General features: G+C 45.9%; 1 protein-coding gene across 3 annotated transcripts; it reads left to right on the top strand.

Annotated features, from left to right (window-relative positions):
* The first annotated feature begins 378 nt into the window (after positions 1-378).
* flfl (serine/threonine-protein phosphatase 4 regulatory subunit 3 flfl) lies at positions 379-26,444 on the top strand. Of its 3 annotated transcripts, XM_089558264.1 has the most exons (18): positions 399-504; positions 907-1,137; positions 1,798-1,853; positions 6,615-6,713; positions 7,552-7,818; positions 8,584-8,754; positions 10,348-10,539; positions 11,502-11,651; positions 12,095-12,139; positions 13,189-13,305; positions 14,188-14,242; positions 14,381-14,457; positions 17,164-17,257; positions 17,904-18,042; positions 18,816-19,005; positions 19,705-20,122; positions 20,711-20,880; positions 24,224-26,444. In XM_089558264.1, the coding sequence occupies exons 2-18, from the start codon at positions 996-998 to the stop codon at positions 24,338-24,340; spliced, it is 2,499 nt and encodes an 832-aa protein (XP_089414390.1). In that variant the 5' UTR covers positions 399-504; positions 907-995; the 3' UTR covers positions 24,341-26,444. The 3 variants fall into 3 exon arrangements, with proteins under 3 accessions (XP_089414392.1, XP_089414390.1, XP_089414391.1); XM_089558266.1 differs by having other exon boundaries at positions 379-1,137; positions 17,167-17,257; XM_089558265.1 differs by having other exon boundaries at positions 448-1,137; positions 10,348-10,536.
* The last annotated feature ends 32 nt before the right edge of the window (positions 26,445-26,476 follow it).

Genomic DNA, 26,476 nt, shown 5'->3' with positions numbered 1-26,476 from the left:
TGCCTTAGCACCTGTATCGTGAATTTCTTACCGTTGTTGCTTATCTGGGGCTTTTATGATGTTCCTAATTTGTTTGAGGTGTACAACTTGCATATTTTACGAATAAATTGATAATATTCAGCGTATTAAATGCTAGTGCGCAGCATCGCGTAGTTTCGCTGCAGGCATAATGCACCGGGCAGCACCATTTTGCTTCCTCGTTTTGTAGCTTTTTATCGCGCGTCTCATCCCACTGTCTCCGAAAGCTTAGCGATGCGAAGTTCAAGCGGGGTGTGACGCAAAACTCGAATTCTCTTTGATTTCATGTCAACGATGGAATGTAAACAATAAAACGTGCCCGCAAGTCGCAAAAGAAATGAATCAGCTGTTGTGCCGTTTGCGCTCCAGTGACGTCAAAGGCTTTGAATTTCGCGCCGCGCCCTGGCTCCACAAAAGAAGACCCCGTAGTGCTTTGGCAATTTCAAAATGGCGTTGTATTCACCCTGTAGGTGAGGTGAGCAATTGGTAAGTTTTTTCCTCATCACTGGACTCTCCGGACGCGTTCGGCGACGATTGTTTGGCTTCGTGAACTTTTTCCGGATTGCGTGCAGCAGCATGCCTCCCAAGACAGCCGTTGGTCGCGCTGTGTAAAATTTCGATGCTTTTTTCGCCGTGGTTTTGTTACTCTTTCGAAGCCTAAATCCAGGCTAGCACAGTGGCATCTTTCCGAGATACGTGCTAAGCCTAAAAGCTGTGCATACTTAACCCTAAAACAATTTAAATTTTCGCCTGGCGGCCTGCATCCCCGTCGGCGGAGCAGCCGGACGGACCGGCGGGCGTCGTGCTTCCGCGCCGTGCCGTGCAAAAGTGGCGGCCCAACGGGGCCCGTGGGAGCTGTGTGCTGAGCCGTGGTCGGTGCCGCCGCAGGGGCCCAGCGATCGGGATGTGATCGGCGGCGCGACAGTCAAGCGAAGAGCGGAGTAGCAGCGCCCGACGTCGTTGGACCGACGACGAGTATGGCGGATACGAGAAGACGCGTCAAGTTGTATGCCTTGAACGCCGATCGCCAGTGGGATGACCGCGGCACGGGCCATGTGTCGTCGTCGTACGTCGAGCGGCTCAAGGCTATGTCGCTTCTCGTGCGAGCCGAGTCTGACGGTGAGTAACCTGGCTCCCCTTCCTCCGTGACCCCCGGGATACTCCGGCCAAACGTCACTCGGTGGCCGACCTGCATGTTTGAGCCGCGTTTCCGCGGCGTCCTCGCGCGCTTTGCCCCGGCCCGTCGTCGAGGGACGCGGTCGAGCCGAGACCGCCTAAAAATGGGGCTTCTCTATTGTTTACATTCCTCACGGGATCGTCTGCAACCTCTCGCTCAGCGGCGAGCTTTGCGTTCGCGAGACGATGAAAATAACGCGGTTTTTGAGGCCTTCTGCCCATCTACTTGACCTGCCAGCTGCGTTTTGCTTGCTTCTGTGGAGTATTCCACCTGTGTGCGCGTTTTGGTCGACGCTGAACTGGGCTGGATGAAGCGAGTCGAGCGACGTCGACGAGCGTGATGTCGATTTTTTCCCCTCCCCCTTCAGCGCCCCATCTTTCCCATTTTTACTTATTGATTCGTTTGGGCCATGGAGCATGCCGAAATCCGGGCGCCGATGCGATATTCGAGTTTTGGCGCGATGAGAGGCCCGAGCGGAGTGAAGTAGTCGGACATCGGGTCCGAAGTCCGCCGATCTATACAGGCTCTGCCCGCAAGACGCGTCGTGTTGCGCAGTGCTTGGAATGTGACTCTAATTTGCCCTTGCGTTCTCTCCCCACCAGGCTCGTTACTCTTGGAATCAAAAATCCAGCAGGACACCGCCTACCAGAAGCAACAGGTAGGGACCATTCATAGTGCAACTCGTTTAAAGATCCCTTCACAATCCGAGCCAGAAGAGCACAGTGTGTGTAATGCATGCAAGCGCAAGGGTGTTCTGCTTCGTGTCACTGGCTTTCTGTTAGTTGTACGTTGTACACATAACCCGTGCGAGTGTCTTGTGTCACGATCAGTATGGACATTCAGAGCACATCTGCTTTCTTACACATTAACAGTGGCGTTATTTCAAACTGCAGGTTTTCCTAAATACGTGTCATTGCATGTAGAAACTAGCAATGCATGTCTGGCCGCTGTTGGGACTCCTAACGAGATGCAAAATTGTGCAAAGCAGTTCTGTGTGTTGTTGAATAGGGTAGAAGTTCATTCCCTTCATTTTGTACGAGTTGGCCGCAGCCTTTCTCTTCCAAGCTTTTGAGTTACATCTGTGACCAAGACAGTGTACACTAGGAAGAGGAGGCGCAGGCTTCACAACCTGCTTTTTCGTGGCACGTCCCGTGTGTCATAGCCGACGCAGTGATGAAGAAGTTTTGTGGTTTTGTTCCTGTTCGCTGTGGCCTGATGTGCCAGACAGCTTGACGCCACTGTCTTTGCTTCCATTGAGGAGGTGTTTTGTGATGTAGTGGTCTGCACGCAGTGCTGATAACAGCCTTCGTTGCTGCAGTTGCCGCAACACTGGCCATGATAGCCGGGTCTGCTGTTCAGGTAGATAAGAGGGGTGGGCATTTCCAGCCTATATATGCGCAGTGCCTGTTCTTTGCAGGTCTGTTATCTTTCGTTTCTTGGGCTATATGTTTTCGTAGCGCCTCTTGTGTCTGCGGAACTGCTGCTGCTTGCTTGTCCCTGACACATTTTTTTTGTTTGTTGTTTTCCCATTTGTTGAACAACTGTGGATGCCAGAATTGATTAGTAGCAAGCATTTGCCTCTTGTAGCCCTTTGACTGTACCGTATACACTCCATGACTATGCACATTTCAATAGTAGTAGTTAGAAGTAGTCTAGTGACCTCAGAAGGTCCGCATTGCTGTTATAAAGAAAAACATGCCTTGTTTCTGTTATATAGTAATGCCAGTGCCTTATCGCAGCAATGGCCTAGTCGTTTGAGCAGGAGGTGCGGGGTAGAAGACGAAAAAAAAAAAAAAAAACCTTATGCCATGGCGCTCTTTGGCCACAGATGCCCTTGCTCCATAAGAAATTCGTCGTCATCAATGCCAGTGTGCTAGAAGTAGTGATTTGCCAAACTTGACCATGTCTTTGTGAAAAGCTCTGTGTATATTGATGGACAGTTTGGTTTTTGTTTGGAAAGAAGAAATAAGCTTATTGGCTCCTTGAACTTAGTGTTGAAACGTGGAGCAAAGCTTCACCGAGAGACCAGCACCTAGTCTTTGGCACTACTCACCTGGTGCAAAATTTTTGACAATTGTGAAATTCCAGTGTGTGTGTGTGTGGGTTTCGTAGAACTGAAAGCGGTAAAGTAGTCGGTGTAAAATTGTGAATTGAGCATAAGAGGATGCTGAAGTCACACAGAGATGCTGACACCACTTACAGAGGACAAAAATAATGTTGGCTAGTATGCATTCTTATGACGAGGAGGCTATTCTCACTGAAAGCAGTGCCTTAATAATCTAGGGAAGGCAAAAATATTAGGCACAGGTATGGTCATTACGGGCTGTTTTCGATAGCAAACTGCAGTGATGTCAAAACAGCTTTTTACACGGATCTCTGAGGCTGGGCTACACCACCATTCAATTCCAAACGGTGGTCATGGAGTGTTCCACCATGCAAGTCGTTTGCAGTGTTGTGAAGGTTGCGGTGATCTCCGCCAATCAGAATGGCGTGCACTGCGAACCAAACCTTCCGCACCCCTAACCCCCACACAAACTGGTGGCTCCATCCATGGGCAGGAAAGAGCAGCAGTGTTCAGCTGCAGTGCTCAGGAGAGACTACTGATGCGGTGTACGACATGTTTATGAATGGCTGTGCAGCAATTTGCAGTAGGCCTCCTCACTGCTATGTTTGTACAGACTTTCTTCTAATTTAACCAGTGAATGAAACGCTCGCTGTACTTTAAAAACACCATCCTGAACTATCTTTTCACATTTTAGAAAAATAGTCTCAACACTGCTCAGATATTTGAGGGTCTGTTTGTTGTCTTCCTTGGCCCTGATTAGACGAGAGCTCTTTCACAGTGTTGCAAACTACTTGTGAAGTCAAGCATAGGCCACATAATCATTCAACTTTAGGCGGCGATAAAGGAATCTTTTTTTTTTTTTCCTCTCGCATTTGAATCGAGTGGTGGGGAAAAATTAATTTTTAGATGCATTTGGCTCATCAATAAAAGCATGTTTTCTGCCGAACAGATGTCAAGATAGCCAGAAAGAGGTATAGAATCATTTTTTACTGAGGATGAAAATTGTCCCGAGAATAAAAAGGTTGTCCTGAACGTCCCTTCGAGATAAGGTGCATCAAGGTTTGAGGCCACTTTTCCGGAAACATTTTTTAATAGCATATAAAAACAGTGAATTGTTTGGCTGTTTTAAGGAGGACATTGTTTTATCCTAATTGAAATGTCAAGGAAAGGTGTATTTTATTTTAATTTTTTTTTATGTTCTGGTTTGGTTTTATGGGGTTTAACGTCCCAAAGCGACTAAAGTATGACTCTGATGCCAGCAGCCTTAATTTTAGTTCACCGCATATCAAATTGCTTTCACTGCTGTACTCATAATGACAGGAGCTGTGCAGTGCACCAAAATAATTAAGGAGACATCGATTGTCATTGTATAATAGGGGAACGGCCAAAAGCAGTGGTTTTCATATAGGCATCTGTCACCAAAAAAAAAAATGCGGGAAGAAAAACTAATTGTGCAATTTTATTTATTGTGGTTCATTGCACAGCTTGATATATAATAAGTACATGGTTTCAATAAAAAAAATCTACAGGCATAAAGTTAGGTTTTCTTGCGTAAGAGGGAATGGCAAAAAAGTAGAAGAAAAACGAGAAAGGAGATTAGGAATGACTACAAATGCAATAAACTGACGTCCAGAACGGTTATTATCCCCCCCCTCATTGTTGCACAGCTCCTCGTTATTCTTAAGTTTTCTTGATTTTGCTCATGTGGGAGCTCAATTTTTTTTTGTATGTGTATTTCTGGCATTTGTAGACCAAAGGAAGATTTCCAGAGACACTGTTGGTCACCTGTCGGGCAAGCTTTGTGTACAGACCAGACTTGATCCCAATGTGCTTCACAACCTACCTCTGTGACCATTGCTGAAATGACACAAAACAAAACTTCAGTGTTGGTATCCTGACATAACTGTCCACTGTGTTCCAAACATCTTGCATCACTTTTGCGAGCGTTTTGGTAACTAAATGCAAAAAAAAAAAAGCAGACATGGATGATAAGAAACAGGTATGATAAGTTTAAGGCTAAAAATGAAGCAGGAAAAATTAGGTGGTTGGAAAACATTTAGTTTCGTTTTGCGAGATGCACAGGGGTTACGACTTTGACTGTGTCTTTGTAAAGGTGTTAGATAGAAACGTAAATTTTGCTGCAGTTCATTCAGGAATGAGTCAACATTTTGATGAAACAGAGTTTTCTGAAAGTTGAATTTTATCAAAAATATGGCTTTTTGAAAGTGGCTTCATACCTTAATTTACTGTAGGAAGACTTTGTGTCATATGAAGTCTAGTATCTGCCGTACCACTTATGGCAGGCAGCAGCAGCCCAAAAATGATGTCATATGTGGAAGAACTCCAAGATAAAATATTTGAGCTCTACTTGTGGCAGGCTTCTTAACCCCTTCACCGTTTTGCTATATCAACGAATTTCTTAACAAAACTGCTTATTTTTTTATTCCTGATTTCAAATAATATTGCAATAAAAAGCACGAATTCGATCTTTAAAAAATATCTGAAGCAAACACGAAGTCAAATTAGCATATTCAAGTTTATTATTTCTGACATTACGGAAAACCAACTTCCTGCTGGTAATGAGCGATAAATATATTCAAGCAAGTCATCAGGCAAGCTTATAGTGAACATCTTACCGGGAACTGCAAGAAAAGGAAACCGAGGGGGTCATGTAGGGATGTTACTGACGTTGACCTTCATGCACTGACGCGTGCTCGCAAAGTTCGCTTCTGAGCTGTCCACTTCTTCATCGGAAGAACTGATAAGCACAGCGTCAGCCCTGTCGTCCTCGCTCCCTGAAACAATGTACACTTCGGTGTCTCAGTCACCATCGTCTGAAGAAGATTACGACGAAGAAGAGCGTCTTTTCCGAGAAGACGGGCCAGCAAAACACGCGTCGCCTCCGCTGGATGCCATTTTAAAATCCAGGTTGCCATACGAAAAAAAAAAACGTTTATGCGGTAGAAGAAAACGAAATTAACAGGTCAGTGCTGCCATCTGTCGAGCAAAATGTCATCTAAGCCACACATGAGCACTGCTCGTCCGAAACGAGGAAAAGAAGAACCTATTCAGAGAGGACGAGCTACAGTCGTCCAAAACGGTTTGGGGACGGCTTGGCAAGGACGAGCACAGCTCGTCCAAAACAGTTAAGGGGTTAATGTCACATGACATGCCTGCCTCCGAAGGAAAGATGTCTAGATTTCGTAGTTTGACATTTCATCGTAATGGGATGCTTTCTGCAGCGTGACCAAGCAGGGACACTTGTCTGCTTGTGGCTGGGTTCTTGGGAGCTGCCTTTTGGTATCATAATCTTTTCGCCCTGCTGATTCCTTTTGCTGCTTCTTTTCGTTCCAGGAGACGCTGATCGTTTGGTCGGAAGGTGACAATTATGATCTTGCCCTGAGCTTTCAGGAGAAGGCTGGATGCGACGAGATATGGGAGAAGATCTGCCAGGTACGCTGCCATCTGCACGGCGCGTGTTAAAGTACCCCAGGTGGTCGGAATTAATCCAGAGCCCCTTTGGTACGCTGTCTTTCACGGCACAGCATAGGGGGCAACGTTTATTTAAAGGGGCCCAGAAACACAATCTTCTTAGTTGATTGTTTTGCCTGTTGATCGCATACAGTGAGTTACAATGGTGCTATTAGCATCGGTAATAACGCGTATATTCCGTTTTTTTAATGTTTTAATGTCCTCCCAAAAACAAATTCATGGCTCTGGTGGTGTCCCCACACAGTGGCGGGTTTTAGCAGCGGATATGACATCACTGGCGTGAGCTTGATGATTGGACAAACAGTAAATATACTGCAAATTCTGTGAATAAATAGAGACACATTTTGTCACCTGTCGGTGTTTTATATTAGATCAACAAAAACAACTTGTTTGTCGTAGATAAAAGCCCTGCAAAGCAAGTAAAAAATACACCACCAGGGGCTCTGGTGTGGAAACGACGCTGCCAGTCTCAGCAAGAACGAGTTGCCGAGAGCAGGCAACCACGGAGTGCAAACTTCCGCGATGTGCTCTGGCTGGCTGTTTTGATTGGTTGCGCCAGGTGCCGTCATTGGGAGAGCGAAATAGGAGTGGGAAGCCCCGCCAGAATCGAGTTGAGGGCAGCGTTTTGTTTGCTTGTTGTATTTTGAAATTTCTTCACTGAATAACTCCCGTTCCTGTGCATCGATTCCTGAAATTCTTTTCAAGTCAGCATCTGTGTGGCATAAAGAATCCACCTGAAGTATAGCCGATCAGCCCCTTTAACCTTACCTTACGTTGAGCCTTCCTGTGCCCCTTGCAGGTGCAGGGCAAGGACCCCTCGGTGGACATCACCCAGGACGTGGTGGAGTCGGAGGACGAGCACCTGGAGGAGGCCAGCGACGGACTGCCCCCCGTGGAGCTGCCCCCGTGCGAGACCCAGCGGCTGGGGGAGCTGGCTGCCCTGGTGCAGAGCTGCCTGCCCTCGCCCGTGCGGCGGGACAAGCTGGCCACCGCCCTCGAGGAGCAGGACTACATCCGACGACTGCTGCCCGTCTTCCACACCTGCGAGGACCTCGACTACCGGGAGGTATGCGGGACCAGTCAGTTGGCCTAGGTCGGGGATCAGAGGTGGGGAGGGTTCCATTGCAATAGTCCGGCATTCCTAGACTGGATGTGTCGAAAGGGACTGTTAGCCTAGGCTAGTTAGGTCAGGGGATGGACCAACTATCGTTTTTGCAATGTGGGAGTAATTTAATTACTCATTGACATCCACCCAAGCGCAGCCAGCTATACAGCTTTCTCAGAAACTTCGTAGTTAAAGAAAAATTCCTCCTGGTCCGGGGTTCGAACCCGGAACCACCACTTCACTGGAGCAGTCACTCCACCAACTGAGCTAACCGGGACGGCAAGCTTATAGTAGGGCGAGAGCGAATTGATAAATAACTCGAAGTGGAAACAGTGGTGACCAAATGTTTGGATTTGATCTATCTATCCTTTGAAAGGATTTGATCTATCCTTTTTGCCTACCGTAAATCCTCTCAATTTGGTCTCTTCCTTATATTATTTTTTTTTTAAATAACAGGTGCGTTGCATTGTATGTGGCGCCCAGAAAATGTTGCACCATATATGGGGTAATTGAAAATTCAGCCCTCGCTTTTACATGCCTGTGCCCATCGTGCAAACATTTCAGCAGGACCGTTGTCGTATTATCTCGATTCCTGCTGCAGCAGACGCAGTGAAAATTTGTACATATTTGTTTGGCAGCATCCCAGATTTTTTTTATTATTATTATTATTTGCACACATCGCGTGTGTGGGTGGTGAGATTGACTGGGGTGGTGCTTGTTTTCCAGGGTTTGTACCAGTTGTATGACATCTTCAAGGGGATCTTCTTATTGAACAAGAATGCATTGTTCGATGCCATGTTTGCTGAGGATGCCATATTGGACGTTGTGGGCATCTTGGAGTATGAGCCGGGCTGCCCACCGGGCCAGAGGCGGCGGCATCGGGATTACCTCAGACAGGTTGGTGTCTGGTTCGGCTGCACATTTGTGTATTCTTTGCTTCCCGCACCCTGACAGCTTTAGCCCTTTTCAGTGGATCTTGGAAGCTCAGAAGCATGATGTGGGCTTTGTAGTCTACAGTGTTAGTCTAGTTGGTGACTGTATAGGATGTGTTTATGCAGTGCTATGATGAATGATAAGAGGCAGGACTGATCAACAGCTAGTGCGTGTGTGCACTTATCAGTCTCTCGTTTGTTGTGTAGTAAGAGCCTATTGTGTATGGGCAGATCAATGCTATACTCCGTTTTATATGTAGCGGTCAACTGTGCAAAACCTAGCACACTTGTTCCCTCGGCCCAAGTTCACGCCCAAAAAGTACCGCATATACTCGAGTAAGGGCTGCACCCCAATGTGGCAGCTGGTAATTTGAGGGGAAGATGTCCAAAAAAATTTGCTATGTGTCCATAATTTTGCCCACCCTGTGCATTCCACTAGGAGCTAATAGATAATGATAACAACCTATGGCACTCGGTGCATTCACAAACGCGTCTTCTGATGCGCTAGACTCTGCCTGGAACCGCATACCATGGTGCCTCAGCACAGCTAACCGTCTTGTGTGCTTCCTATCGTCTGTGGTCTCAGTGTAGTATTCGCCAGGGCTGCAGGAATTTGCCGGAAAAATGCGTGTCGCAGGATAAAAGGGGGACACACAGTCGGGACAGAAAATTGTCTGGAAGAATGCTGGGCTGATGTAAGGGCGGCACCCTGTCAAAGCCGTGCAAAAAAAAAAAAAGGTGTGGCCCCGATACGAGAACATACGGTAGTTCATTGCACAGCTAAAGTGAGCGCAGGCATATTCTGTTTTGACAAATTTCGTGTACCGTGGCTGGCAACCTCTTGCACTTCGTGTTGCCTCTTGCCACATTTTTGTCCTGCGACTCGCTTAGACTTCGAGGTGGTATGGTACGTGGCTGCTAGGGCGAATCGCTCAAGGCTCCATTCACGCCTACAAAATAGTTCAAACTCGGTGAAAATCGTAGCCAGAAGGCCCGAACAGTGACCACCTCTTCACAGCTTCATCCGTGATTGCCGAAGATAGCACTTCATTTTATACTGCTGTTTGTATTCGTCGAAACACTCACTGCTGCTTCGAGAAGAAAGAATTATACATGGCAGAGTAATGTGGTCTTGTGGGCGCTCCTCCGTAGCCTCTGCAGCGTTGAGTGTTATGTATGAAACGGAGTGCACTTCTGCATGGGAAACAGGCCCCTATTGGGATGAATCACCCATTGTTTGCATTCATGGTGATGTGCATTTGTTCTGGGGCCGTTTTTTTTTTTTTTTTCTTCATGATGTGAAACAATTCCAGGTGTGATAGCGCAAATACAAGAGAGTGGGGCATGTGTAGGGATAGTTCAAAAACTATGGCTATTGACTTACAGTTCCCTACAGAATTTGCTTTTCATGTAAATAAGACTTGGTCCTTGCAGTCAAAGCCTGTTCTAACCATTGGTGACGCCTAATGTCTGCACACACTGAGCAGTAACTTTTTAAAAAAAAATCCTGAATGAGTTAAACTGAGCAGGGATGCCTTTGCTGTGGCGATGTCTGCAGGTGTCGAAATTTCGGGAGGTGATACCGCTGGGTAACCCCGAGCTGCTTGCCAAGATACACCAGACGTACCGGGTGCAGTACATCCAGGATGTGGTGCTCCCGACGCCCTCGGTCTTCGAGGAGAACATGCTCTCCACCCTCTCATCGTTCATCTTCTTCAACAAGGCTGACATCGTCTCCATGCTCCAGGTGGCTGAACACAAACCATGTTGATGGCAACTTTTCCTAGCATGGGCTGGTTTATATCGCTATCTGAGTGTCTTATGCAGTGAAGTGCATATTTAGGCCTTCGTGCACACGCTCCTGAAACCGTGGGCGTTCAGCTTTTTGCAGACAAAGGCAACACTAGCATGAAATTTCAGGCCTGTTTGCTTGGTTATTAAGGGGGGACACTGGTCTTGAAAAATAATTTTTATTAATGATGTCACAGTTACGAAATCTTCAGGGAATGTGTATTTTTGTGTGCTGATTCTAAATATGTCATTTAATTTCATGTAAAACAATTCCTTGAGCACTTATGCACTTTTTATGCTATTATTTTGCGGAAAGTTTTGAAGAAAATTTAATGCGGTAAACTCACTGAAATGTATGCCATTGGGTTCTCTTGACACCAAGGAATACAATAAGGGTAAAATTATCATCCTGCCTATCATAGAACTTAAGTTATAGAGTTTTGAAGTTGTCGCTTCAGAAATGAGAAGGAAAGTATGTATTCCTGTTTCTGAAGTGGCAGCTTCAGTACCCTATTACTCAAGTTCTATGAGAGCCAGGATGATAATTTTACCCTTATTGTATTCCTTGCTGTCAAGAGAATCCAATGGCATACATTTCAGCGAGTTTCCTGCAGCAAATTTTCTTCAAAACTCTCCGCAAAATACTTGCATAAAATGTGCATAAGTGCTCAAGGAATTGTTTTACATGAAATTAAATGACATTTCTAGAATCAGTGCACAAAAATACATGTGCCCTGAAAATTTCATATCTATGACTAAATTAATAAAATTCTTTTTTCAAGACCAGTGTCCCCCCTTAAGTCGAAAGCGCAGTGGTTTCTGTCTTGTTGAGGTGTTTCGAGACTTGCAGTGGTGTGTCACTGCAATGCTGTTCACTGTACCCATTTTAATGTTTGCATTTGTTTTACTCGTGCCTTGCAGGAGGATGAGAAGTTTCTGAGTGAACTGTTTGCCCAGCTGACAGACGAGGCAACAGATGACGACAAGCGACGAGACCTCGTGCTTTTCCTCAAGGAGTTTTGTACATTTTCACAAACGCTACAGCCGCAGTGTAGAGAATCATTTTTTAAGGTGGGTCTCCCCATCTCCCTGAGGTGGCTATTTCATGCAGTGTGGTTGGAAGGTGCCGGTGAATGTTGTGTGTGCACGGAGCTTGGGAAATTGGCCATATAAAGCTTGTAAGAGTCAACCCTCATGTCATGTTTGCCCTTAGTTATGCTTGTTTGCTTACTTTTGTTCATTTGCACTGTTGAGAATAATGCTTTCTGTGAGAATTTCTGTACCTCTCACGTGACACTGTGACTCCGTTCAAGCACTTTCTATTGGGATGCTCATATGATGTCTCTCCTTCGTGGAAAGTGTTAAGTTACTGTCATTATGCAATTTTCCCGGTCCTGATTATGGACTTCCTATTACTGCTGGCTTCTCTGTGGTTGTGTAGGAAGATTCTTGTCGATTTTCTTGTTGGTGCATTGTTTGGCACTGAGTTTCTTTATTACTATTGTTTGTTGCAGACACTATCAAGTTTAGGTATTCTACAAGCATTGGAAATTACTTTGGTAAGTACTTCATTCTCTTGATCTGTAGCACTTCATCTTTGACACTTGCTGCCTTAGGAATCTTTTTATATTTTATGGGGAGACGTGGGTCTTGAAATGGTTAAAAAAAAATGTGAAAATTTGGGTTTTTCATAAATGGCATATTGGGGTTCAGTACACTCCTAAATACTTACCTGCATAGTTCCAAGGTCTAATGTGACATTCAGCTACTAATAAGGTCTTTGGCTACAGCTTCATTTCAATTGAAACCAAAAAATATCAATGGGAAGTGTCTTAACGACCCGTAAGGAGTTACCTAATTACGGTTCAGTTATTTTTTATAATATGGGAATTAATTGGTATATATACACTGAAAATAATTACATTTTTGTAAACTTGAGGGAGGAATACATATACACAGCTAATTTCATTTATCTCAAATAATAAAAATTTTCATTTTAAGACCAGCCTCCCTTTAAGGCCAACTCCAATATTTTTCTCCCTCCGATTTTCCTGCCGAAGCTTTCACGATACATCCTCCGCAGTTCTGTGCCTTTGTGCTAAATTTCGCAGCGGGATAATGAATTTTAAAATTTCCCATTTCATGGCCTCAATTGGGGAGGTTTCTACTGACAGCCTTCTGTGTGTGATGTTACTGGATGCACGGGGGTTGATATTCGCTCTGCATTTTCTGAAGGACAAAAGTCTGAGCTGGCTTTTGGTCATTTCAGACAAATAATGAACCAAGATCTCACTTACAGTAGCAAATTTGGCCAATCACGCATGCACGATAGGTTTTGTGACAGTACCCATAACATCGTAGGACGGCCTGTCGTGAAGTGATAGTTTGCTAGAAACCCAGTTGTGAGTTTGGTTTCCTGGGTTTTACTTTTTTTTAAATGCTGTTACTTGGTGTTTTGAAAAACGTTTTTTTGTAGTGGAGCAAGGGGACTCGAAAGAGCATGATGCGATTATCAACTCAAAATGTTTAAAAAAAACTCCTGGAGTTGGCCTTGGATAAATGATGTCTGCTCTTACATGCTGCATAAATTTACTTCTTTGTGGTCCAGGGCATGGAGGACGCGGTGATCAAGACAGCCTCCATCGACATCCTCTCCTACTTAGTGGACTACAGTCCGTCCATGGTGCGCGAGTACGCATTCCAGCAGTCCAACGTGCAGGACGACGTGAGTTGCATCACTTTTCCCTCTACCCTAGAGTGGGAAGTTATTAGCCCTGTTCAGCATGCTGTGGGCGTGAATAAAAGTCTACCCAGCTTGCTTTCAGTTTGCTTTGGAAACTGTCGCACTCTTCTCATGGGGCAGAAAAAAAGGGCACTTTTATTATTTACACCTCCCAACTTGCAGTTGCTTACTGCGTGTGGTTGAACTCTGTCAGTTTCATTATCTGTGCGACAATCTTCGAGACTTGAGCGAGACATCTATGCCCATGATGACACTTCTCCCTCGTTCCTGATATCAGTCTGTCCTTTTCTGAAATTCATTCATTCATTCATTCATTCATTCATTCATTCATTCATTCATTCATTCATTCATCTTTTTGCTGTTGCAGTGTTATGAAGATAGTACGTTTTCTTTTGCTAAATGCTGTCATCCCTTTGTATCAGTCAGCTGACTATGTAGTGACATTGTTGTGGAAATTTGCATAACGCACATTTGATAGTTATGCAGATTGCAGTCGATGGGTTTTCTTTTTTTGTTGTTTTGGTTTTCACTCACGCACACACTCACACATTTTGCTAACCAGCGTTAACTCTATTCATTAGACTGCAGGACATCACCCGTGTAGTCAAGCATACTGTGTTATTTCAGCTGTACACTGTGCTGTTGATGTATTTGTGACAGAAGCAGTAATATTGTTTAAAGCCATACATACCTTTGGTCCTACACATATAGCATGAATGAGGCCACAAATGACCTTGTGCATACCTCTCCTCACATTCATCGTGACCTTCGATTGGTGCTTTGTGAGCCCTGGAGGCAGTGCCCACCGTAGATGCATTGCGTTGAGGGCGAGATTCTGATCTTGTCGACTTTTACTCCGTGCAGGATCAACTCCTGATCAACATCATCATTGAGCAGATGATCTGTGATCCAGACCCGGGTATGTGCGAGAGTTCATCCAGTTTTTTTTTTTTTTTTTAAGTGACGCCTTGAACTTGGGCGCTTGCAACAAAGCTCTTGTGTGACTCTGGTGGAACGAAGCATTCAGTTCTGTTTTCCACCTTTTTCCTCTACCCAGACCTAGGTGGGGCGGTGCAGCTTTCGGGCATCTTGCGGTTACTGCTGGACCCTGAGAACATGCTTTCCCTCGACACTGTGAGTTCCCTTCTCACTTGCAGCAATTCATTTGGTCTTTTCATTTGCTGAGCGAGTCTTTGTGGGGCACTAATTGTTATTGAATGGGCCATTGGTACAGCCAGGAGCTTGCTTGACTGTGGTCGTGAAGAGAGGCCCTCGGCAGCCTTTCCTCAGAGCTGCCGTTTCTTTGTTTCTTGCGACCTTCTTGCTGCTCCTGTTGCCATTGTAGTTAACGATGGAGACCACTCTCACTCGAAAACGGAGCTTTTATAAAGTAGAAAACACCAGAAACGAAGTACAAGTGTTGCTATTATTGGCTGATTTCACAACCAAAGTGCAGTGTGCCAATTAGTTTACTGTAAACTCTGGGATCAGGGTCCAAAATTCAATGTCGACACATGCAATTTACTTGCGAAATCTGCCAGTGATGGTAACACCTGTAATGTATCCTTTGATCTTACGTGGCTTTTAAAAGCTGTTTTTGGTGAGAGTGATCTCTATGTCTTTGAAATAGTCTATCAATACGGACCAATTTAACTTTGTCCGCAGCGCCACTGATGTGGCAAATTCAAATGCAATTCTGGGCGATTTTCTAACGTTCTGATTTGACAATGCAAAATATGAGCAGAACACCTTACAAAACAGCGAAACCCGGGAAACCGAAACCACATTTTGATTCTACACTTGTCTTGATTGTCCAACAAATGGCGTCATTAATCTTGCCATGAAATCTCTCGTATACGCATTGAATGGCTAAACTGGTGACTGTAAGTTATAACCCCCAATCAGTACTTGTCTGAAATTATCAAAAATGCACTTTTCAGTGGAATCGAACTTGGTCGTGCTTCCATGCGATTCGACGCCTCCGCACATGACAGGACGGCTCACTCATATAAATGCTTCCTGGAGCGCTCACCGACATTGCGATGGCGTGCGCTTGAGCAACTGAGAAACTTTTTGTTATTACGACAATGGCTGTGGTCAGCATGGTGTCTGCGTAGCAGGAATCTGTGTTCATCTTCATAGAGGTCACGGAAATCGCCACAAGACTTTCTGTGATGTCATCGTTGCAATGACGACAACGGCAGTGGCCGCAGCTATGATGTGAAAGAAGGGAAAACACAGAGATACCAGTTTTTAAGGTTCTTGTGGTTCTCAAGCACTAACTTGCATTATACTGCTGTTTCATGCCTTTTGTTTCAATCCTGGTCACACTGCATTGGGGTGAATACCAAGCCAAAGCGTGCACCAGGCTGCACTGTTATTGAGACCACGCGGGGGTGTTAGTGCATCGTTACTACTTTCAGTCTTGCGGTATATGACACAATCGTCGGCAAATGGACAGATGGACCTTGCTATTTGGTTAGGTAGGAAGTAGATTAACGGAGCTAAAACGGAGCCCTGAGGCACCCCTGAACCAACTGGTCCTTCAGAAGAGTCACTATCATTAGTGCTGATAAAAAGAAACTTGAATCAGTTTAAAACCAAGGGATCAATGTTTAGCTTGGCGAGCTTTAATAGGGGTAAATCGGGGTTAACTCTATCAAATGCTTTTGCTGAATTAAAAAATACACAGTCTGTTGTAAAGCCAGTGTCCAGAAATGCGTAGAGATCATTACAAAATGTTAATTGCGTTTCGCATGAAAAAGATTTTCGGTACCCATGTTGAACCCATGATGTTGAGCTTTGCACCAGCCCACCACAGTGACGACTACTGCTGTTGGCCATGCATCAGTCAGCCAACTGAGCCTAGCGGTGCTCTGTTTTGGATGCTGATTAGTGTGCAGATGGGTGCTTGCCTTCTTTTTCTTTTTTTTCCTCACCACTCCAGCACCAGTGCGTGTTTTTCCATCTTTCATCTGCTATAACTACTCTGTCATCGCATGCCTTTCGCTGTTTGCGTGATGAAGCCTCCTCGCGTGTGATGCTGCCACTTGTTAGGGAGGATAATTAGTTTGTATATTTCAAGCATTTGTTCGGTTTATTGAAATCTGAACGAGTTTTTACTGTAGCCTGCCTTTCCTGCAGACAAAAAAAAGAGAATGCAGCCATCGTGAATCGTGTGTTGAGAAATTGTGGTTAGGGACAAGTGTGCATTTTTTTTTGCTTTTGTTTTCTGATACAGCATGGAAATATGTAAGCTACCCTTCTTTCTTACCATCAAAAGCCTTTGTTGCCTAGAGCAAACATACTGATATATAAATAGAGAGCAATTAACTTCCCTTCCTATAATCGAAAACTGTGTTGAACCTTGAAGTTCTTGCACATAGTGATTCTGATTGGTGAGGTCATGCGTTATGACTACCTGAAGAGCAGTTGTTTTGAAACACAATTCTGTTAACATAGCAGCTCGTCACAAAGATGGCCCGGGAAAACTAGCTAGGCTAATGTTGCTTAGCTGGTTATTTCATCTGTGGTCTATAAAATGTGCAGAATCTCTGGCCGCATTTAGTAGCCTGGCCTGTCTTTTGTCACTGGTGCCTCTACACGCACTTCATTGGGTTTATACGTATCTTTTGTTGATGACTACGGAGTTCGCAACGTGTTATCTGCGATCGAGAATGGCTGGCCTAGGTTGATTGTCCCTGGTAAGTGCATGAAAGCAATGCAGGAACTGTGTGTTTGTGTGTGGTGGAAGGTTTTTCTTGAAAAGTGGCGGCCTGCTTCATGGGCGTTTTCTTTTTTCCTCCTCCCACCCCTTGCTTTCTTCACCCTCTGTTTCAGAAGTCCGAGTTTCTCAACTTCTTCTACAAGCACTGCATGCACGTACTCATAGCCCCAGTACTTGCCAACACCACTGGTGATGCACCCAGCAAAGGTGTGTACTCTTTGTCTTGACGCTGTGTGCTTATGTGATGTTCGGATTGTTTCGCGTCCTTTTGCCGACTCCACTGACCGATAGCGGCATGGACAAGCTTTGGGAGCTGCCCATGCAGTTGCGTGAATAGACTATTATCTCAAAGCTGCTGAAAATAAATCATGTGTCGAGAAATTGGGCAACATATGTGATGTGGGCTCTAACGTCAGCCATGGTGGGACGGCTGTAGGGATGTTTGTTTGGGAAGGTTCTCAAATGACTTAGGAGAGCAGAAAGTTGGGCTAGTGGCTAGTTGGTTGATATGCATACTGAAGAGTCTCAAATGACTCTTTGGTTTGAGGGGTTTTTGTTGCTTTCATCTGCAGTGAACAACAGTGTCTATGAGTGTTTCACATGGTTGCAGTGTTTTGCTGCTTTGCTTTCATCTGCAGTGAGCAACAGAGTCTTCGAGTGCTTCATATGGTTGCAGTATTTTGTTGCTTGCACTTCCTCGAGCGATTCAGATCATGGAAAATTCACCAGATAACGTCGCTTCTTTGTCTCATCCCAATACATTCCATCACCAACCTGCCGCCCATTTTGTGATTTTTTGTCTGTTGACATTGCGCTGTTGACAAACGCCTTCTCGTGTTGCGCCCGCTTGCAGAGACGAGTCAGACAGCTCAGCTGCTGGGCCTGATAGTGGAGCTGCTGTCGTTCTGCGTGGAGCACCACTCGTACCACATCAAGAACTACGTGCTGCACAAGGACCTGCTGCGGAGGGTGCTCGTCCTCATGCGCTCCAAGTGGGTCGCTCTTCGTGTCGAAGTTCTCACGTAGCAAAGGCTAGGTCTCAGCTAAGCAAAGCCTGTGGTAGACTTTTGAAATCGCTCCTTTCAAGATGTCCTAGCCAGTCCGCACGGGCTCGCAGCGTGGTTTGGCAGTGCAGGCTATTTCGAGTTGTATTGCTTTAGAAACAGTGTTGCTAGCAGTTTAGGCTGGATACTCAGCACCGTGATTGGGCAAGCCGCCGCGGTGGCTCAGTGGTTGTGCTCGGCTGCTGACCCGAAAGACGCGGGTTCGATCCTGGCCGCGGCGGCTAGAATTTCTTTGGAGGAGAAATTCTAGAGGCCCGTGTACTGTGCGATGTCAGTGCACGTTAAAGAACCCCAGGTGGTCGAAATTTCCGGAGCCCTCCACTACGGCATCTCTCATAGCCTTAGTCGCTTTGGGACGTTAAACCCCATAAACCAAACCAAACCGTGATTGGGCAGGTGTGGCAATTGGCTGCTGAACACTAGTTGGAGGGAAGGTGTCCTTGGCTGCTGCTTTTGCATGCTGATGGAGATTTCTGTATCCTAGCTGTGGGCTAAATAAGTCACTCTCATTACTTAGGTGTAGCCTTGGTAAAAGAAAAGTTTTGTTTGCCAAATGCTTCAGAATCTTGAGGTTACACCTTAGCGCTATTGTTGCAGCATTTCCTTTAGTTTCAAGACTGGACTGTATTGTAAAGTATAACGTGCATGCCTGTAACATGTGCTTAAGTCACGACCTTCGCTTTGGTCCTCCCCCGGTGCAGGTTCACGTTCCTGGTGCTCTGTGCGCTCCGGTTCATGCGGCGCATCGTGGGCCTCAAGGACGAGTTCTACAACCGGTACATCATCAATGGGAACCTCTTTGGGCCTGTGGTGGATGCCTTCCGGCACAACAATGGCCGCTACAACCTGCTTGACTCGGCCGTGCTCGAACTCTTCGAGTTCATCCGGGTGGTGAGTGTATATCACTGTGCCACGTTGGGTGACTGTGCACTTGCTGCAGTGTTTACTGAGGCTGCATCATGTCTGCCTTGCACTAACGAGGCTTGGCGTACTCCATACTCGAGGTCTCATTTACTGCTTGTAAGCTTATGCTCGTGTACAATGCTACAGTATACTGTTCCCAGTTTTCTTTCATTCTGTTTGCTCACACTGTTTCACTGACAAATCCTTGAATGTTATGAGGTTGAGTTGTTGAGCGTCAAGCTTCATCTTATGTGTGGGTGTAGCTTTCTGAGGCACAGGAAATTAACCCCGTTTCATGTGAAAGCATGTGCTCAGTGAGATATTATTTTGAGGCCTGCACCACTCGTAAACTGCTTACCAAAAAACTCCGTTGTGCTGTGTTTGCGCACCATATGTGAAGTTTGAGGAAGGCTGTGTCATATTTGAACAGTACTAGTTTGTCAAAACACCAACTCTTGATCACTCGAAATTCTGCAGTGCCTCTTTGCATGGGTGAAAACGACGCACTAGTTGGTGTTGCTGCGCACAGAGGGCGCCTCAAATCCGTAGTGCGCGGTGCAAGTGCTGGTAATCTTATTTCCCTTTTCTCCTCATGCCCTTCCATATTACACCAACGATGTCACTGAACTGGCAAATATGCCCTTAGCTGCTGTCGCACTAAGACTGTGTGTTGTGTGTGTGTCACAGGACGACGTGAAGTCCCTGTGCCTGCATGTGGTGGAGCGCTACGGCAAGGTCCTGGACAAGGTGGACTACGTGCAGACGTTCAAGTCCCTCCGGCTTCGCTACGAGCAGCACCAGGAGCGGCTTCGCGAGCGGCCCTCCCTCGAAGGCAGCATCCTCCGGGGGGCCGGGGCAGGCGGGGGCGGGGGTGTGCCGGGGGCGACCCTGGGCCCCACCGTCGGGGGTGCGGGAGCCCTGGCAGCGGCGCGCTTTCGGCGCGACCCCCGCCAGCTCGAGGAAGATGAGGAGATGTGGTTCAACGAAGAGGAAGAAGAGGAGGAGGAGCTGGAGGGCTCCCCGGGTGCCGTGGCCCCGGCGGACAGCTTCAGTCGACGCCTGGATGCTGAGTTTGACCAGCTCGGCAAGATCCTCGATAAAAAAGGTGAGGCCGCCTGTGTGGAAGTTCACATGATTCATGTTGCACAAGCACTTTTCAGACTGACAATTATTGATTGTGAATTCTTTCAGTAAATTCTGTAGCATCTATTTCCGGTGCCTTTTTTCTGAGTCGTATTGCAGTCCTTTGTGTAACCTTAAACTGCAACCTTCTGCTGCTGCCTGGTAAAGCGTCTTCATGGCTTAGTGAGAGAGGGTGGTGAACTTCCTCGTGCTGCTGTGTTGTTCTTTTGAGGCCGCCAGGGGTACCCATTAGACCTAGAAGGTAACTAAGCAGTCCCCAGAGTTAATCAAACAAACTGCTAGCTAAAACATGCCATAAAGACTCTGCATCTTGTAGTAGGTTACACTATGCTCATCTCACTGAGCATGGGGGTATGCTGTATGGAGGGAGGGGGGGGTGTTGACTTGTAGTTGTGTAAACACGGTAGTAGGTAGGAAGGGACAGAATCCAGGACATGCTTGCTTCCTCAAGGCTTTCGAAAGCCGTTATTGAGGTTTGCCGAGGCTAACAAGGTTGAGAACCCCCTGGTGCTTCTTCACACACCTTCGCGTTTCCTTTTCTTGTCTGCAGCGCAAGAGAGAGAAGGCAAGGAGAACGTGCGCACCCTGAACAGGTCAGGGTCTCCAGTCCTGAACAACAGTCCTGGCCGGCGGAGTCCGTCAAACCCTGCAGGGGGACCACTGAGCCCCACAACAGTGGTGGAGGTCAAGTCCCCAACGGGACCCCTTCAGCAGCGAAAGGTCAGGCATCACCTCATTGCAGTGAACGCAGATCTCTGCCCACTGTTTGTGGAAGAGGTGCTGCGGCTCTTTCTGGCTGCCTGGCTGCAGAAGACACAGTTATTGCTGAAAAGAATTGAATTTGATGGGAGATAAGGGTCTTAAGACTATTCTTTTTGTTTATGCTGGGATTCTTATTAACCCTTTGAGGGTCGAATTATTTTGAAGAAAACTTTCCCGGGTGGTCAAATTACTTTATTGCGGATCTTGAATCTACAAAATGTATATAATCGAGAATAAATAGTAAAAAAGAAATTAGGAACAGTACTTTGGTGACAGCATCACTCACAACTGGAAAATGTTCAATAGAATAGAATAGCAACGGTGATAAGCAAGCTAAGAGCAGCACCAATAAAGATAGAAATCAACTTTCGCCGCCTCTGCAAAACTGTGCCCACAAAGAGAAAACACGTTTCGCGCGACTCCGTTGCGATCCCGTGGCGGAATCGAAACCGCGTAGGCGCCTTTGCCACAGAGGGCGAGAATACCTCGCGAGCAACGGTGGTAAGCAAGCTAAGAGCAGCGCCAATAAAGATAGAAATCAACTTCGGCAGACCCTGCAAGATAGTGCTGACAAAAAGAAAATCAAAATTTCGCGCGACTCCGTTGCGATCATGCGGCGAAACCAAAACTACAAAAGGGGTGTTGCCGCAGTCTGTGCCGCCGCGCTAAAGCTAGAAATAAGTTCTGCTTATCTCCGTAAGAAGGCAGCACAAAATTCAAACACTTCTTGTAAGTCCTAAGAGGTGGCAGCACCCCCCAGTGAGCACGCATTGTTCTTTTGGCGCAAAATTTCAAACGGAAGATCGAAACCGTACCCGTACGGCAAAGACCTTGCGGGACAGAAAACCGCCGCCGTACATATACGGCAAAAACCTTCAAAGGGTTAAAGTCATTCTGTATGTGTGTATTTTTATGTAGAGTCCAAACTTGCCATTAGAGTTGGAATACACAGTTAGAATGTCAGTTATAAGAAATTTTGTGATTTAATAGGGCTGTTTGTTACGAGCCATTAGCCAAAAAATGTTTATGAATTATTTGAAATATTAGAGAGTTTTAGCAGAGCGGGTTTACTGTTCACTCCACTCGCAGTTCCCAGCGGAGCATCGCGCGAGAATAGTTTTAGCATTGTGTCTCCTCATGATCTTCCCCATCCGCTCAAGCGAGCCACCTCATTGTGCCTCCTTGCGAACTTGCCAGAAAATAGTTATAAGTAACCCTCTCTAATTTTTGTGTATATAAATAAATAAGAGCTGTTTACGTTTGCTGTATGCTTTTTGGTAACAGCGGTGCTTTGGAGTGAAGTTTTTGTATTACGAAAAATTGAAAAGTCACCCAAGATGCAGTTTGTGCCTTTATGAAAATACATTGCTAATAAAAATAAAAAAATTTATGCATAAAACTTACAGAACAGGTTGGCTGGTGATTTAGGAATGCAGCTAATTAAATTTAATGCATAATGTAGAGGCCAATAAAAATATCTTTACTGTACTCATGCTGAATATCAAGCTCGTAGTTAAGCAAAGCAAATCAGAGAGAAAACCTGTAAGCCTTTGTAAAGCCACAAAGGGAGATGAAGAGGCTTGAAGTCGTGTGTGCTCTTACTGACTCGCAGGAAAATCCCTCTAGCTTTGGCTGGACTGCTTGATACCATCTGGAAACATGCTGGTCGAAAGGGCACAAAACAAGCTTGCAAACGATAGCAAAATGGCAGCGATTGGAGAGGGATTTCGGAATTGCGATTGCATTGTCATTTTGAAGCTCGCGCAACCACCCAGCTCTCTAAGTATTCATTTTTCTCATACTTTGGGATCGTTTTTAAGCGTGGATATTTTGCAGAGAGATGTATAGTTTGAAGTATGTTTGTACGAAAAACTGTTTTTCTAAAAGCTGACTTTTTTGCCTCCAATCTCAAGACCCACACCCTCCTTGAAAGTGACGCCTTTGTTTTTCCGACCACCCAAATTGAACCTGTGGCTTTGGGGCCAGAAAGGACTCTGCAATTGCTGTTTGGAAGTGAAGGGAGGTGTAGCCTAGCTTGAAGGATGAGCGCACAGAAACGTCTTCTTGGAGTCACCACAGTTTTGCAAGATCAGCTGGTGGCGGCAGCACCTATAGTTCAGTGAGAGCAATCTCTTAGCCATTAGAATTCTGTAATTTATTGATACAGGCCAACTTCACGAGGCAGTTTGGTTCACACGGGGTTGCTGAGGAATTTTTAAACGAACGGCATTCTACCTGTGCTGATCACAGGACCAGTCCACTAAAGCTGCCTTGTTCGATCAGTTGGGTGCCCTCTCTATGTTCTGAAAATTACCACTAAACTCTTGCTGCATGCATACTAAAGTAATAAAACATACTACATGTATATAGATGGCAAACGGTTTATCATTTAGCTGAGTTGGTGGGAGGAGCATCTCTAGCCTGGGACTGTACACTTGGGAAGGGGAAGAGACTTGAGAGTGAAGATTGTTCATCATTATGTCATAGTACAGTCAACCGAAAATTCGGACCCCTGGTTTCTTGGACTCGCTTGATTATTCGGACTTCTTCGAGGCACCACTACATACCCCATAGAGCCAGTGTAAAAGAGCACTTGAAATTTCAGACACATCACATGCAATTGCTTGATTTTTCGAACTCCATTCGCACTTGCTGCAGTGCTGCCACTAATTGCCAAGCCGTCATATTATGTGCCTAGTCGAACCTCGTTAACTCAGACTTAAAGGCAGATCAAAAACTTCATCTAGTAAACCAAAATTTTAAGCTGAAGGGAGTCCCAAGATCTTCACCAGTGAGGGCTGATATTCTCTGCGGGTTTACTTGAATAGTAGTGAAAGTTTGTGGAACTCATCTGTGCAGAGTTCTTTCATCTCGAATATGCGAAGATGCAGCAGCGAAGTGCGTGGAAGGCATACGGCTTCATGGAGACGGCGAGCGGAAGAATATGGCCAGGCTTTTCAAAGTGAGGAGCTCGTACGCGCAGCAGAGAACACATCGCAGTCCCAACTGTTCTTTTGCAGCACCATCAAAACTAGCGCTTTGGTGACAGGCAAAATGCCTTCCATTATACGCCAGTGACAGCAGAGTGCATACCGTATAAACACGTGTAAGGGCAGCACCTTATCCACATGGAGCTTAGATGGGTGCGAAGATATCCGGAATAGAGCCTTGATGCTAGCAAATTCAGTTCTACTCACTCAACTGGATCTCACATCGCTTTAATTAGGCCGGCAGACGGGAGCAGGCCATATACATGCTTTCCTTGTCGGAAGAAGGGACAAACGCCTCTCGTTCTTTGCAGGGCGGCTTGGTCGACTACCCGGATGAGGATTCTGACGAGGAAGAAGAGGAGGAGGAGGACGGCAGCCTGACAACGGGTGGTCTTCCGTCAGCCAAGCGGCCGCGATTGTCATCTTAGCGCCTGCCATTAACAGAGCGCCCTTTTCCCCCGTGGTGCACACGCGAGCGCACGCCGTCGTCCTCTCTCGTCCATCCATCCCCTCACCACCAGGCGCCCTGTTCTCATCCCGCTCGGGAGGCATCACGTTCTCCGGACTCGGCAGAGGACCTGACCGTCATTCTGACCGCCCAGACAAGTGATGGCAGGGGCAGCTTCTCCCCCTCTTATGACCGGCACACTCATGCTTCCCTCCGTGAGTCCCCTCCATCACTGCTCCGTGCCATGGCCGAACGTAGCAAATCAGGTGGCAAAGCTCTTCCCGACATCGGCCGAAGTTCCAGTGGCGATGGCGACAAGCAGGAAAGCGTTGAAACTCGGCGCTGCTGTAGTTTTTGTTTTTTATTCGTTTGGTTTCTGCCAGGTCTCTTTGTTGTTGTTTCCTTTGTAGACCTCGCACAAGAAGATGAGCTTTAGGGGGAAACTGTGTATGTAAGGGACATCGCCTTCTTTTGCTGCACCACGCTGTTGCTGCATTCAAAGATCTCTTCTCTCTGCCTTCTTTCCCTCTTTTTTTTTGTTTGTTTCTTCAACCAAGCCCAGTCTCTCCTCCCTCCACCATTGTTGCCCTCTCGACCACTTCTTGGCATCTGCCGTCTCGCAATCTTATCTTCTCTGTACATAGTTATACATAAACAATAGATATATATATATATGTGTACACATACGCACCGTACATGCATATATATATATATATGTATACATACACAAATTTATATATATATTATAAATATATATAAAGGGAGTGTATCAAGCATCAACAGAACCTTAAACTTGGGGGGAAACGTCAAAGATGCAACGACTGTAGTGTGTGCTATGGCAGCCTGGAAGGAAAGGAAGTGGCAGATAGACTTTGTGTGCTCATGGATCTTGGTTTTTTTTTTTTTTACATATATATATATATAATGCTGAGGTGTAAAGCTGGGCCTTTTGTAAGTCATTCTTATTTTTTTTTTTTAATGGAGACTATATAACACCAGTAGTTAGCATCTTCCAATTCATTGTTGTCATGATCTTTAACCTTCCACACTTGTAATGCTGGTCTTTTATACCCAACTCCACTTTCTTCAACTGCATGTCAACTGGCACTTGGGTGTTTCCATGTTTTCGTTGAGTTTCGCCTCGAACATTTCCTGCCTGCGTTTCCCTTTTGTGGCCCTGACTTCTCAAGCTGTGTCTCGCTCAACGACATTGCCTTTGTATACTTCATTCTAGATCATTCCCTGTCGTTTCCTTCATTTGGTTGTTTTTTCATTCTCATGTCCTCCTCGCGCCTCTACACAGGATAGCACAAGTGCATTTGTTTCTCTCCGGATTAAAGAAATTCTGTTCTCCCGATTTGCTTGAACTTGGGAAGGATTTTCTGTGGCTTTGGTTGCTTTCGGAAAGAAGGAAGCTTTGTCATCTTTGCCCAAAGGACCATCTTGCTTCTTTTTTTTTTTTGGCGAAGAACACGTTGTGTGAACAAGTGTCTCTGTCTTCAGCAAAGAACGAGCAAGTTTGTGCGGGTGTGCTAGAACAGCACATCTGATCTTCTTTTCATCAACTTTGCCTCTCGTCGGGAGATGTGTGCAAAACGGCTGAAGCAGCGGTGACGACGTGGCCGCATTGCTAGAAGACGAAAAAGGGGGAGAGGAGGTAATGAAGTGGAACCACAAAAGCATCTACAGGCATGCAAGCCTCCCATCCCACAGTGGTGCGCGTGTGAGACGCTGTTGTTTTCACAATGCCAGTGCAAGTTTTTTTTTTAATTATTATTATTATTTGTGACAGAAGTGACTGCCAAGTGACTGCCGCAGCTGGCAACGGCCGACTGACCAACTTGACAACGGTGCGTTGGTTTTTTTTTTTTTTCTTACTGCCCCCCCCTTTCCCTATAATTTTTTTTTTTGAGCTTGCGCTCCTCCCCCCCCCCCCCCCCCCCCCCACTGTTTCCATAAAAGACAACTTTCTGCCGGAGGCAGGCAGAGAAGTTGTGTCACTGTAGAGTATATTCCTTCCCCTGGTGTTGTTTTTCTTTTTATTATAATAAAAACCAGTTGTTTCAGCTGTGACTGCATCAAAAGTTGGCATCTGTGTGATCCTCTTGTGCCTTCC

Source organism: Amblyomma mixtum, chromosome 8 (genome assembly GCF_055824585.1).
Source record: "Amblyomma mixtum isolate Tamu chromosome 8, ASM5582458v1, whole genome shotgun sequence".
NCBI lineage: Eukaryota > Metazoa > Arthropoda > Arachnida > Ixodida > Ixodidae > Amblyomma > Amblyomma mixtum.
The sequence above is the reverse complement of the archived record's forward strand: the minus strand, read 5'-3'. Positions and strand labels throughout refer to the sequence as shown.

What these genes read in the sequence shown, in the direction of transcription:
- flfl (XM_089558264.1), top strand. Translation starts at nt 996, where the DNA reads ATGGCGGATACGAGAAGACGCGTCAAGTTGTATGCCTTGAACGCCGAT. An exon ending in TATGGGAGAAGATCTGCCAG is followed by an intron (nt 6,714 to 7,551) that starts GTACGCTGCCAT and finishes TGCCCCTTGCAG; the next exon opens with GTGCAGGGCAAGGACCCCTC. An exon ending in TCGTCTCCATGCTCCAGGTG is followed by an intron (nt 10,540 to 11,501) that starts GCTGAACACAAA and finishes CGTGCCTTGCAG; the next exon opens with GAGGATGAGAAGTTTCTGAG.